General features: G+C 38.5%; 1 protein-coding gene across 1 annotated transcript in view; it reads right to left on the bottom strand.

Moving 5' to 3' along the window:
- Window positions 1–10,678, bottom strand: part of LOC132628710 (uncharacterized) — a 33,962-nt gene extending 23,284 nt beyond the window's left edge. The window contains exons 1-6 of the mRNA XM_060344475.1: window positions 10,475–10,678; window positions 9,932–10,228; window positions 9,763–9,841; window positions 9,327–9,572; window positions 8,834–9,210; window positions 8,293–8,782 (exon numbers count right to left, since the gene is read on the bottom strand). Of these exons, the coding sequence (XP_060200458.1) occupies window positions 8,293–8,782; window positions 8,834–9,210; window positions 9,327–9,572; window positions 9,763–9,841; window positions 9,932–10,228; window positions 10,475–10,678 (1,693 nt within the window). The remainder of the gene's footprint in view (window positions 1–8,292; window positions 8,783–8,833; window positions 9,211–9,326; window positions 9,573–9,762; window positions 9,842–9,931; window positions 10,229–10,474) is intronic.
- Between the last annotated feature and the right edge of the window lie 3,811 nt (window positions 10,679–14,489).

The following is a 14,489-nucleotide window of genomic DNA, read 5'->3' as shown; positions in this document are numbered from 1 at the left end:
GGGGCTCACCAATAAGCTGATAACTGAAGTGATCCTACTGCGCAGGTGCATGCTCCTGAAAACCGGTATCTGCACCGTGAAGTGCAGGCCCCGGGCAAAAGGGACGTTAGTACATGGTGAATAGTACTAGTATGTAAAACCTGCTAAAATGAAGAACATGGCACAACATAGGTACAGGACATGAACCGAAACTGAATGTAACTTGAACATGAGCATGAAACGTGAGTAAAGTCTGGAAACAGTAAATCAATGGAAAATACATGTATGTAAAACTACTTGTAACGTGGGGAATGCTATAGTATAACCGACAACATGATCTGGTACTTGCGTCCTACCAGGAGAACACTCACACCTTGCTAGGGATATGATATTTAAATGATAATAAGCATGTAAGAATCCAAACTGCATAATGAAGGTGTTGCCTCCTTGCTGACAACCCTTAACCTACGGTGGCAACGTAGTTTCAGGCTATCTGAGCCTTCTCGGTTAACTAAGCAATTCCCAAAAACATGAACATGATATAGTTGGCTAAGAAGCCCATGATTTTCGTGAAATAACTTGTAAATAACTTGTAATCATGATTTCATGAAATAACTTGTAACATGGTTTCATGAAATATCTTATAATATGGTTTCGTGAGATAACTTGTCACAGTCTTGCAAACATGTTCTTGATTCATGAGTAATAACAATAGTTCATAAGTATATATATAATTGACTTGAAAACATGCTTGTAACTTGCAAGATAAAATCATAATGTTTCATATAAACGTAATGAGAACACATGAGGAAGAATTCATGATTCATGGATTAAGCTAGGGTTCCTAATAACCGTAATGGAAGATTAGAAATACAATAACGAATATAGATACAAAATTCATGTACATAAATACATAAATACGGGCTACCAATATGTTGGGTTTAATGCCCTAGGATTTGAACTTCATGAATATCAAGAAACGGAGCATGGGGAAGAACTTAGAGATTCTCACACGTGGATGGAAGTTCTATACCTTAATTGCTCCAAAATCTTGAATTAAAGACTTGAATTTTGGAGAAGATTTCCTAAATCTTGATTCTTGAACCTTGAGATGGGTTTTCTTGATAACCCTAGATTAGGAACAATGATTTCTTGCTTAGATCATTAGAGTATATGTTAGAATTGTGTTGGAAAGGTTTACTCAAGTTAGAAAGGGATTAGGGACTTGAATTCAACATAGAATCATGATGAAACTTACCTTGGAAGGTTCTTGAGGTTTGGGACTTGTTCTCTATGAATTTAGGGTGATTTTTCGTGACTAGGGGTGATAGGGAAATAAACCTCAAGCTTAAATATAACTTAAAACGCGAAATCCCGACTTTTGACCCGAACCCGACCTGTTACGCGATGGGTCCGCAATGCGGGGCCATCACGTGACATTCTGCAGGTCGATACTCAGAGTTGTGCGATCGGCCCGCAATGCGGGGCCATCGCACGCGCCCTCACGCACCCGCACGCGCCCTGCAAAGCGACGTGTGTCGGTTCTACGCAGTGTTCGGTAAAATGGTCATAACCACTTGTACAGAGCTCTATTTGGGATCCACAATATACCGTTGGAAATATATTTCAAAGAGCTACAACTTTCATGTTTTAAGTTTTCTCAAATTCCTAACGGATTTTCATGAAATTTGACCGTAAGGCAGACATATCGAAAATTTAGCCGATTCTATAGAATTTTAAGTGCCTTACTATTAGCCATATTGAGACGATCATATCTCCTTGCTCCGATCTCTGATTGGCCTAGTCCTTATATCGTTAGAAAGGTATTTCTACGTACTACAACTTTCATTCAGGGTACTTTCCCAAATTCCCAACTAATCAAGGAGTTATCCCTGCCCGAAGTAGGCCTATCAACCATTTCCGCAAGACGTTCAAGCCTTCAGTTTTTCCACTAAAACTCTAATGATATGAGTCTAACCTTAGTTCCAAGATACGGGGTGTAACATTATCTCCCCCTTGGGATCATTCGTCCTCGAATGATGGGTCATGGTTAAGAATATGGCTGGACATGGCTTGTCTACATGAACGTGAAGGAAACATAACATGAAACATAGAGACTGAAATAACATGACATGGTTACATGGAAATGTGAATATTGAGACATGAGCATGGGCACTGGATACATGACATGAGCGTGAAACATGAGACATAGCATGACATGTGCTATGAAAATTTACCTTGAGAGTTCTCTGCTTTCTCTTCAAACAAAAATGGGTACTTGGACTTCATACCCTCCTCGGCTTCCCATGTAGCCTCCTCAACCTTCTGACTCCTCCACAGGACTTTTACTGAGGCTACTTCCTTAGTTCTCAACTTACGAACCTGACGATCAAGAATGGCTACGGGAATCTCCTCATAGGTGAGGCCCTCCTTAAATGTTATAGTATCAGCAGGAACAACCAACGAAGGGTCTCCTACACACTTCCTCAACATGGATACATGAAACACTGGGTGAACAGCAACCAACTCTTGTGGCAACTCAAGTTCATAAGCTACTAGACCGACCTTTCGTGAAATGCTGTAAGGTCCAATATATCTGGGACTAAGCTTCTCTTTCTTGCCAAATCGCATAACACCCTTCATGGGTGAGACTTTAAGGAACACCCAATCATCAACTGAAAATTCTAAGTCCCTTTGCCTCACATCTGTGTAAGACTTCTGGCGACTCTGAGCCGTTTTCAAACGCTCCTATATTAACTTGACTTTCTCTATAGCCTGGTAAACCAAATCTGGTCCTAACAACTATGCTTCACCAACTTCAAACCAACCAATTGGTGATCTACACCTTCGCCCATACAGAGCTTCAAACGGTGCCATCCCAATGCTAGCATGATAACTGTTATTATAGGAAAACTCGATGAGAGGTAAATGGTCATCCCAATTACCCTTAAAATCTATGACACATGCTCTCAACATATCCTCCAGGTTCTTAATAGTGCGCTCTGCCTGGCCATCTGTTTGTGGATGAAAAGTTGTGCTGAGGTTCACCTTGGTACCCAATCCTTTATGAAAGGATTTCCAGAAGTTCGCTGTGAACTGAGCACCACGATATGAAATAATAGACATTGGGGTCCCATGCAATCTGACAATCTTATTAACATACAGCTTGGCATAATCTTCTGTTGAATATGTGGTCTTAACTGGCAAAAAGTGTGCCGACTTAGTAAGCCGATCAATGATCACCCAAATAGAGTAATGTCTCCAAGCTAAACAAGGCAGACCTGATACAAAATCCATATTGATAATTTCCCATTTCCAGACAGGAATATCAATATTCTGAGCCAAGCCGCTAAGCCTCTAGTGTTTGGCTTTCACTTGCAGAAAATTTGAGGCACTTATCCACAAACCCTGCCACATTCTTTTTCATATCGTTCCACCAATAAATCTCATTAGGATCATGATACATCTTCGTGGGATCTGGGTGAATGAAATACTTGAAATTGTGAGCTTCTGACATAATCCGCTCTCTAAGCCCATCTACATCTGGAACGCATAATCTGCCTCGATATCTCATGGTACCGCCATATCCCCCTTGTTCAAAAGCTGAGGCTTTATGTTTGTGAATCCCTTCTTTCCTCTGCAACAAGTAGGAATCACCAAACTGCTTCTCTCTAACTTTGATGACTAAAGAGGAATAAGCCATGTTCTGGGCAACAACTCCACCCACTTCGGAGTCTGAAAGTTGAATTCCTAGCTTGGATAAGCGGTGAACTTCTTTCACTATAGTTCTCTTGTCTGCTTAAATCATGAGTTGTACTTCCCATACTTGATTTTTTTTCTTCTGAGATACTTCCTAAAATACTCATAGTACTATTGTGCGTTAAGTCTTTGACTAGCACCTTAAAGATTAGAGTCTCGTGCAATGGCACTACCCTTGTGACACATAACTGGGCATGATCTTATAGATTTTCTGTGATCGCCTAATCGATAATAATTGAACTTGACACGATTCGTTCGATGATCATTCTACTCATTTCGGGTTTCCTCTAAGTTGAGGCATATTCCTTATGGAGACTATCTCATTATGCCAACCTGACTGAACTAAGATTCTTCATATCTCATACTAACCCTTTGGGTCTTCAATTATCTCACTGGACTTATTGGCGATTTATACATCTCCCCCTTAGACCAAGGCTAGCATCTTATACTTACAAATTCTTCTCTTTTGATGGGATCCAATTAACATTCCTTATCTTCTATAATTCCTTTGTACTCTACAACACTGACGCCAATTTTTTTTTTCCGACTCACTTCTGAGCAATTTCTCATTGGGAAAAACTAAATTACTTACATGAAGGGGTTGCTACTGTATTCATAACTGGCATACTCTATCTTAACGATTTAACTCTGCTCACACTATAAATCTTAGGACAACTCCTTTTTGACAACTCTTAAAGGCTATTCTTCTGTAGTTTGCTCTCTTATAGCCTAGCTGATTTCTTCTTCCACTGATCACTCTACTCCGAATTTAATTTAATCCCTTGGTTTCTAACACACATTTGGATGTATCCGAACTGTCACCCACTTAAGGTGTTCATCTGACTAAGGAAATCAAATCATACTTCTACTAGTTCTGCTGAAATTGCTAATGCATTGTATCTACTCAAAACTTACATACTATTTTTCTGTTAATCACCCGCTAGCTTCACATTTTCTTATTCTGCTCTGAATAACCTAAGTTATTTCTAACTCTCCCTCATCATCTGATGCTATTCTATGGTCATATACTATCTTTTTTTGAACTATGGATCACACTTAAGAAACTTTCAACTATCTTATATGAAAGATTAGAACAACTAAACCCAAACTTTCTATACACTTCAAAATCATATCAGACTATACACATTTGGGATAAACACTTACTCACATAGCTTAAGAGAGAACTGTCACATCTCCTTATCTCATAATAATAATTACTTCTTATAGCAACTTACAACCATCGTACTCTCTAACTCTGATCTGACTAAACTTAACAAACTAAAACCATTGCCGAAAATTTAATATCGTCTGCTCATGGTTCTTATTTCATACACATCTCTTTTATTAACAGGCATAGTTCATACGAAAATTTCATCTATGGTGATAACTGGGGATGCCTCTTAGTCCTGACGACCTGCTGAAGCATCCAAGCAGTCTTCACTGAAAATTCAAATACCATGCATAGCTGTATTACAACCTGACTGGGCTTGAGAATTAAGAGGAGCCACCGAAACACATATTAAGGCCCAAACGATACACCCCTTGGTGTCTCCTATAATACTTGTTGCATATAAAATTCTAAAAACTTCTGTGGCTCACACTGGTATGTCACTGAGAGGTGTGCTCTTAAAATCTGTTTCTAGTTGAATGACCCTTTTGATCATATCTAGACCTCGAGACTAGTGCAGTAGCTGCAAATAGAGTGGGTCCTGACGAGCAACTATAGAATACTGTCTGCCTCCACCTTCCCGAGATCCTCCATGATTTACGTTTCCTGTAGACTTAGCTCCTTTTCTAATTTCTCTATTATCCTCTTCCTGCTGTCTATCATTCTCCTTTCTCAAGAACGTCATTATCATTCAACATACCATTCATTCTACTACACCCCTTCTCGGGCAACTTACATTGTATTCCACTTTCAATAGCACTTGAAGTCTCATTCGTTACCAGTAAGTACTGCACAATTGTACCCCCTATGGGTAAACATCCTTACTTTGACCTTGAATTATCTGTTCGTCGCCTGCGTATTCGAAACGTACGTAATTTGATTGGAAGAGAAGGTTACTTATTACTCTAAGACATGGCACGATCTAGAGTAGAAAGAAATGAGAAAATCCTGAATGTCTTGGTGGTCAACTATTTATATGTATGGGGCCCTCACACAAATAAAAGTGACCCCACTGGACACGGTTTCATAGACTCCCTAAAGACACCTTAACCTAGGCTCTGATACCAAGCTTTGTCACGCCCGAAACCATGGCCTGGGCGTAACACGACACTCGGGCCTTGCTTGCATGTGTCCGAGCGAACCTCATGGCTTGCTTGTCAACATGGGCATCAAAACAATAAAATCTATATGGTGCAATTTAAATGAATCATGAAATGTAATTTGCGGAATAAAGTCTTAGAATTTTCTCATAACATGAAATATCATGAAAACATAATAGTCTGCAAACATGAAAGCATAGCTGCCTCTGTGAACTAATATATGTCTATAAAACCTCTAAAACATGTCTGAATACTAACTACCAAGACATGGTCCTGGACTACCATAAACTGAATACTAATGCAGACTCCATGTTGAACCCCGAGAGGAGTGGGGCTCACTAATAAGCTGATAACTGAAGTGATCCTACTGCGCATGTGTATGCTTCTGAAAACCGGTATGTGCACCGTGAAGTGCTGGCCCCGGGCAAAAGAGACGTTAGTACATGGTGAATAGTAATAGTATTTAAAACCTGCTAAAATGAAGAACATGGTACAACATAGGTACAAGACATGAACCGAAACTGAATGTAACTTGAACATGAGCATGAAACGTGAGTAAAGTCTGAAAACAGTAAATCAATGGAAAATACATGTATGTAAAACTACTTGTAACGTGGGGAACGCTATAGTATAACCGACAACATGATCTGGTACTTGTGTCCTACCAGGAGAACACTCACACCTTGCCAGGGATATGAGATTTAAGTGATAATAAGAATGTAAGGATCCAAACTGCATAATGAAGGTGTTGCCTCCTTCTGACAACCCTTATCCTACGGTGGCAACGTAGTTTCAGGCTATATGAGCCTTCTCGGTTAACTAAGCAATTCCCAAAAACATGAACATGATATAGTTGGCTAAGAAGCCCATGATTTTCGTGAAATAACTTGTAATCATGATTTCACGAAATAACTTGTAACATGGTTTCATGAAATATCTTATAATATAGTTTCATGAGATAACTTGTCATAGTCTTCCAAACATGTTCGTGATTCATGAGTAATAACAATAGTTCATAATTATATATATAATTGACTTGAAAACATGCTTGTAACTTGCTAGATAAAATCGTAAAGTTTCATATAAACGTAATGAGAACACATGAGGAAGAATTCATGATTCATGGATTAAGCTAGGGTTTCTAATAACTGTAATGGAAGATTTGAAATACAATAACGAATATAGATACAAATTTCATGTACATAAATACGGGCTACCAACATGTTGGGTTTAATGCCCTAGGATTTGAACTTCATGAATATCAAGAAACGTAGCATGGGGAAGAACGTAGATATTCGCACATGTGGATGGAAGTTCTACATACCTTAATTGCTCAAAAATCTTGAATTAAAGACTTGAATTTTGGAGAAGATTTCCTAAATATTGATTTTTGAACCTTGAGATGGGTTTTCTTGATAACCCTAGATTAGGAACAATGATTTCTTGCTTAGATCATTAGAGTATATGTTAGAATTGTGTTGGAAAGGTTTACTCAAGTTAGAAAGGGATTAGGGACTTGAATTCAACCTAGAATCATGATAAAACTTACCTTGGAAGGTTCTTGAGGTTTGGGACTTGTTCTCTATGAATTTTGGGTGATTTTTCGTGACTAGGGGTGTTAGGGAAATAAACCCCAAGCTTAAATATAACTTAAAACACAAAATCCCGACTTTTGACCCAAACCTGACCTGTTACGCGATGGGTCCACGATGAGGGGCCATCGCTCGACATTCTACAGGTCGATACTCAGAGTTGTCCGATCGGCCCGCGATGCGGTGCCATCGTACGCGCCCTCACGCTCCCTGCAAAGCGACGTGTGTCGGTTCTACGTAGTGTTCCGTAAAATGGTATAACTTCTTGTACAGACCTCTGTTTGGGCTCCACAATATACCGTTCTCAAATTCCCAACGTATTTTCACGAAATGTGACCGTAAGGCAGACATATCGAAAATTTAGCCGATTCTATAGAATTTTAAGTGCCTTACTATTAGCCATATTGAGACGATCATATCTCCTTGCTCCGATCTCTGATTGGCCTGGTCCTTATATCGTTAGAAAGTTATTTCTACGTACTACAACTTTCATTAAGGGTACTTACCCAATTTCCCAACTAATCAAGGAGTTATCGTTGCCTGAAGTAGGCCTATCAACCATTTTCGCAAAACGTTCAAACCTTCAGTTTTTTCACTAAAACTCTAATGATATGAGTCTAAGCTTAGTTCCAAGATACGGGGTGTAACAATTTCTTCAGTTCAGCTTGTGCTCTCTGAAGGATCATTCTATTACCTTCTGTAGGAAATTCTTCAAACAAGTCCTCTTTGATTCTAACTATCTCCTCTCTAATGCTTAGCAGTTTGAAAATATCCCCAAAAGTATATTTACTCCACTGTGATAGAGCAGATTTCACACTTTTCAATTTCTGCTTAAAAGCCAGAAAAACATCAGCTGAATCACCTTGCCAATGTTGCCTAACTACCTCTGGAAAATTTGCATGCTCAGTCCAAAATTTCAAAAATTTGAAAGTTTTAAGAAAAGTCTGAGTTTTATCAGTACAGGATAGTAACAAAGGTGCATGATCAGATCCAGTCCTTGATAGGTGATCTACTTCAATTTGACAAAACCATGATTGAAAAGGATCATTAACAAGGATCCTATCCAATCTTTTGAAAATGCATTCTCCATTTGTTCTACCATTCCACCATGTAAAAGGGTTGCCTTTGAAGTTAACCTCAAACAACTCACAGGAATTGACACAACAAGCAAAATCTTCATATTCCTAAGGGAAAACAGGCAAGCCTGCAATCTTCTCTTTTTCATTCAGAATTACATTAAAATCTCCACCTATTAGCCATGGCACTGACATAGTGGCTGATATATTACACAAACAGTCCCATAAATTCACTCTTTCCACTTCATCACACATGGCATACACCATAGTAACTACCATATTTTTGTGCAATTCCTGGAAAAACAGCTTAACAGTAATTTGTTGTGCAGTATCCTCTAAAATCTCCATATCAATGTTTTCATTCACAAAAAACCATATTTTACCATTGCAATTATCCTTGGCATACTGCATACCAATTTTTCTTCTATATTGATCAATATGTCTCAAATGTTGAAAAGGTTCCATAAAAGCTATCAAGAAAAACTTGTGGTGCCTGTGCAGCATCTGCACTCTATGAAAAGCCTTTTGAGTTCTAACTGATCTAATATTCCAAAACATTAGCATTTATAACTAGATTTAAAAGAACCGCTTTTTGGCATCACCCTTACAGGTTGGATTTCCTAACCTACTTGTTTCTTGGCATGTTTTATACCTTTCACCTGAGACTTAGGTGATAGGTCTGCTTCTTTTATAACCTGATTCAATACAGTAGCAATAGCTTCTTCGTCATCTAAACAACTGATATCTTCTGCCTTTTTGCCTACTGTATCTGATCCTACCTCCAACTCTACAATATTATGAGATACCAGATCATGTAACTCCCTCATAGGAGAATTTCCCCTTATCTTTGTAACCTGTTGATCCTGAGGTATTTCTGTCAATCCACCTGAATTTGACCCTTTAAGTTATTGTTTTCCATCAAGGTCAAATCCATCAACTCCTAGTTATTGTTTTCCATCATAGCCAAATTGTTGTTTTCTATCAAAGGTTGTTCTTCCACTAATCTTTCCTCATTAGAAGGTTCCACATCAAAATCAGTCAACCCCTCCTCACCTCCATTGGTACCTCCTTATGCAGAACTTCGTTACCCTTTACTAATGTAGTTGCTTCTTTTCCATTATTCACTACCACACTGGAATCTTCTACAATAGCTTCAGTCTCCTTTGGCTGTACCACTACACTTTGATCAATTTGCTATTGTATCTGGTCATCCTTTCCTTGTATTAATTGAGAATGTCCAATCTCTATGTTGATCACCTCTTCATTCTGGACCACACTATCAGCATTGATCACCTCAATGGCCTGCTCCTCTTCTTGTAAGGCATCAAACTTGTTATGAGTAACTATATCATCAGCCTGTTGACTTTGTTTTTGAGTAGTTTCATTTGTACTTGTAGATGGTGGCTCATCAAACACTCTATTATCTTTCACTACATTCCAATTTCCAGGATCACCAAGCAATTTTCCACTAACCAATAATCTAGCATTAAATCTCCTTCTATTATTATGTTGATTCTTCCTTTTCTTCTCAGGGATTGGATTTTGAGGCAATTCCTAATGAATCATAGTTTTTCCTTTTCCAGAATTACCAGGCATGTCTTGTTTAGTAACCACAACAGATGAGCTCCCCTTATCTTCACTTATAACCACCTGTTTTCAATTCTCCTGAATATCAGTACCCTTCTCCTCATCATCAACATATGCTAATTCAGGGTGTAAATTCCAGCATTCATCTTCAGCATGACGTTTTAACTTGTATTCACAGCAATACTTTGGCAAATAATCATATCTTATCTTTACCTTATCCACTCTAACTCCCTGAGTTTCATCATCTTCAATTTCCATATTCACATAGGAAGGAAGATCAGACAACAAGTCTAGCAAAACTTTAACTCGTGCATAGCTTGGTCTAGTTCTATTCTCAGTTGCTTTATCCAGGTGTAGAGGAATTCCAATAGCAGAAGCAAGTGAAAATAACGACTCTTGACTAAAGAATGTTGGCATAAGATCTGGGAATGAGATCCAAGTAATCACCCTAGATGTTTTTTCATCTATTTTAAACTTAGTATCATAAATTAATGGCCTCATTTGATAACATCCGTCCCTCGACTGTATATAATATGACCCTTTGGAACATAGATTAATAAAGTCCTCTGTAACACCCCGTATCTTGGAACTATGTTTAGACTCATATCATTAGAGTTTTAGTGGAAAAACTGAAGGTTTGAACGTTTGCGAAAATGGTTGATAGGCCTATTTCGGGCAGCCATAAATCCTTGATTAGTTGGGAATTTTGGAAAGTACCCTAATGAAAGTTGTAGTATGTAGAAATACCTTTCTACCGATATAAGGACCAAGCCAATCAGAGATTGGAGCAAGGAGATATGATCGTCTCAATATGGCTAATAGTAAAGAACTTAAAATTCTATAGAATCGGCTAAGTTTTTGATACGTCTGCCTTCCAGTGAAATTTCGTGCAAATCCATTGGGAATTTGAGGAACCTTAAAACATGAAAGTTGTATCCCTTTGAAATAGCCTTCCAACGATATATTGTGGAACCCAAACAGATCTGTGTACAAGAAATTATGTCCAGTTTACCGAACGCTGTGCAGAACCGACACACGTCGCTTTTTCAGGCGCGTGGGGGCGCGTGCGATGGCCCCGCATCGCGGACCGATCGCTCAAATCTGAGTATCGACCTATATAACATCGCGCGATGGCCCCGCATCACGGACCCATCGCGTAACAGGTCGGGTTAGGGTCAAAAAGTCGGGATTTCGCGTTTTAAGTCGTATTTAAGCTTGGGGTTTATTTCCCTAACACCCCTAGTCACGAAAAATTACCCTAAAGTCAGAGAGAACAAGTCCCAAGCCTCAAGAACCCTACAAGGTAAGTTTTATCATGATTCTAGGCTGAATTCAAGTCTCTAATTCCTTGTAATCTAAGCAAGAAATCATTGTTCATAAACTAAGGTTTTCAAGAAAACCCATCTCAAGGTTCAAGAATTCAAGATTTGGGAATTCTTCTTCAAAGACTCAGACTTCTCTTCAAGTTTTGGAGTGATTAAGGTATGTAGAGTTACTATCTATGTGTGGCAATATCATTGTTCTTCCCCACGCCTCCTAATCCATAAAGTATGAAACTTTATAAAACTAGGGTTTCTATTCTATACTATGCTCATGATAACCCTAGGTCCATGTCTATGACTATATTATGGTTGAATTGATATTATTCTATCATTGTGTTCTTGATACTCATTATGATTATTGAGAATCTATCCGTAATCCATGAAAACCCATGTCTCGTATTCCATGGGTTCTTGCATCATGTTGTTAAATAAAAATGATTATTTCATGAATTACCTACATGTCTACAAGTTTTCATGCAACTATATTATATAATTACTTTCATGCAATGATACAAGATACATACATACTAAATACAAGTTATTTCATGAAACCATATTTACAAGTTATTTCATGAAACCATGTTTACAAGTTATTTCGTGAAATCATGATTTCAAGACAAGTACAAGTTAATTCACGAAAGTCATAGGCTCCTTAGCCAACTATATTATGTTCATATTTTTTGGAGTTGCACGAATTACCGAGAAGGCTCAGATAGCCTGAAACTACGTAGCCACCGTAGGACAAGGATCGCTCCGCCCAGATAGGACAATACCTTAATTTTACATTGAATGGATCCATTAGGCATGTTACCAACTTATACCCTGGCAAGGTATGAGGGCTCTGCTGGTCCGGCGAGGTACCAGACTCCACGTACCCACGTGGTGATATCACATGTCGGTTTATGAAATGCTCTCCCTACTTATCATGTTTTACTTATGTTATATATATATATGTACTCATGCTCATGCTTATGTTCATGTCTAGGTTTTCAGTTACACTTCTTATCATGTTATTCCATGTCCCATGTTATTTCATTCAGTTGCTTTACATACCAGTACATTCAATGTGCTGACATCCCCTTTTGTTTCCCGGGGGCCTGCATTTCACGATGCAGGTACTGATCTACAGGACGACACATCTGCTCAGTAGGACAGCATTCGTATCAGCTTATTGGTGAGCCCCATCTCATTCGGGGTTTAGTCAACTTTTGTTTTATGATTAGTTATGCATCTAAGGTATGCTGGGGCATTGTCCCAGTAAGTATGTTTTCCAGTCAGACTCATGATAGAGGTTTCATAGACTAGACAAGTCAGTTATGTTATGTCAGACATTCGGAGTCGTATAGCCATTTTGGCTCATTCATGTTATTTCCGCACTCATGTTTAAACAAGTATTTTTATTAAGTAGTATGACTTACTACGTTTTATAAAGACTCATCATGAATTCACGCTATATCCCGCTCATGTTATGCCTCATGATGATTCAACAAGCCATGTGGTTCACTCGGTCACGTGCAGTAAGGCACTGAGTGCCGTGTTTCGCCCAGGCCATGGTTCGGGGCGTGACATCCTCCCTGAGGGATAAACGTATCAATACATGCCTATCTCTAAATAGACCAATTTCACATTGTCCTTTAATCCCACATTGCGCAGGCACAATGGTACGTAGTTCTTCTATCTCTGGCCAGCCGTAGGAAAACTTACCAATGACGGCATATTGTTGTTTCTGCATTCGTTCCATTTGTTCAACTTCATTTTGTTTCCAACGTAATACTGATACACCATTGCAAAGGGTTACATCTTCAAAGGAATAGTTGACGTAGGGTTAAGGTTTTGCTTGAGGTTCAAAGTGTGTGGTTTAAATAATTCATTTTATTTGGTCTTTGATGTTTCTAAGTGAGTTGGAATATTGTCTATGATGGTGGTGGATGTGTAAGCATCTTGGCCAGCCATCAATGACGGCTGACCAGTGGCCAATATGGCCATCTTCTCGTAGAGACGACTAGGTTAGGGTTTGCATGTAGGGTTTAAGAGAGAGAAGAAAGCTTTTTTTTAGAAGAGTTTGAGATTGTTCAATTCATGTTATTAAGAGTATTGAGAGGTTAAAAGACATAGATTATGGAAGGAAGGAGGACATGGAGTGCAAATATGAATATAGTAATATTCTTTAATTATGACTTGACTTGAATTATAGTTCTTGGCATGTTGTGAGTATGATCTTGTTGTAAATGATGTTAAAGAAGCATCATATGAGGATGAATGTGGTGTTCTATTATAGCTATGGTTATGGATGACTTTGAAATAGAATTGTGAGAATTTAATGATGTATAGCTCGGTGAAGATCATTGATTTCGATATTGTGGATGTTGCTATTGCTATTTGGGGAATTGTTACAGTCGGAGAAGGTTGTTGAAACAAAGGGGATATTGCCCAATTTTCGTTAGCTCTTAGTCGCTCTAGCTTTAGCTTAAGTATGTCTTCTATTATCTAATCTTATGTACGAATTCTCTTGAAGGTAGAATCGCAAGCTTGAGAGGAACGCAATTAGACGATAGAGTTGAAGAGATACAAAGGTATGTAAGGCTAGCCCTTCCTTCAAAAGCATGATTCTTTTATATATTGTAACTCCTCTCCGGTAATTCCCATGACTTCTTACATTCCAAAAGATGAAATCTAAAGAGTATTAAAAGTTTTCTACGAGACATAGATGATGCTATTATGATGTTAATGATCTTTACACGATTCCTTGATACTATTTATTGTTGATAGCCTCACCTTATAGTGCTAGTTCCTCTAAGGTGAGACATGTCGATCATGATGTTCCATAATGTAATCGGAGGTTACCGACCTTACGCCACTCCGACAGAGTTACAGTAGTTACTTGAGCTCTTATGCATACTTCAGGA

The sequence above is a fragment of the Lycium barbarum genome, chromosome 2 (genome assembly GCF_019175385.1).
Source record: "Lycium barbarum isolate Lr01 chromosome 2, ASM1917538v2, whole genome shotgun sequence".
In the NCBI taxonomy this organism is placed as follows: Eukaryota; Viridiplantae; Streptophyta; class Magnoliopsida; order Solanales; family Solanaceae; genus Lycium; species Lycium barbarum.
Note: the sequence above shows the minus strand (reverse complement) of the source record. Positions and strands in the feature narration are given on the sequence as shown.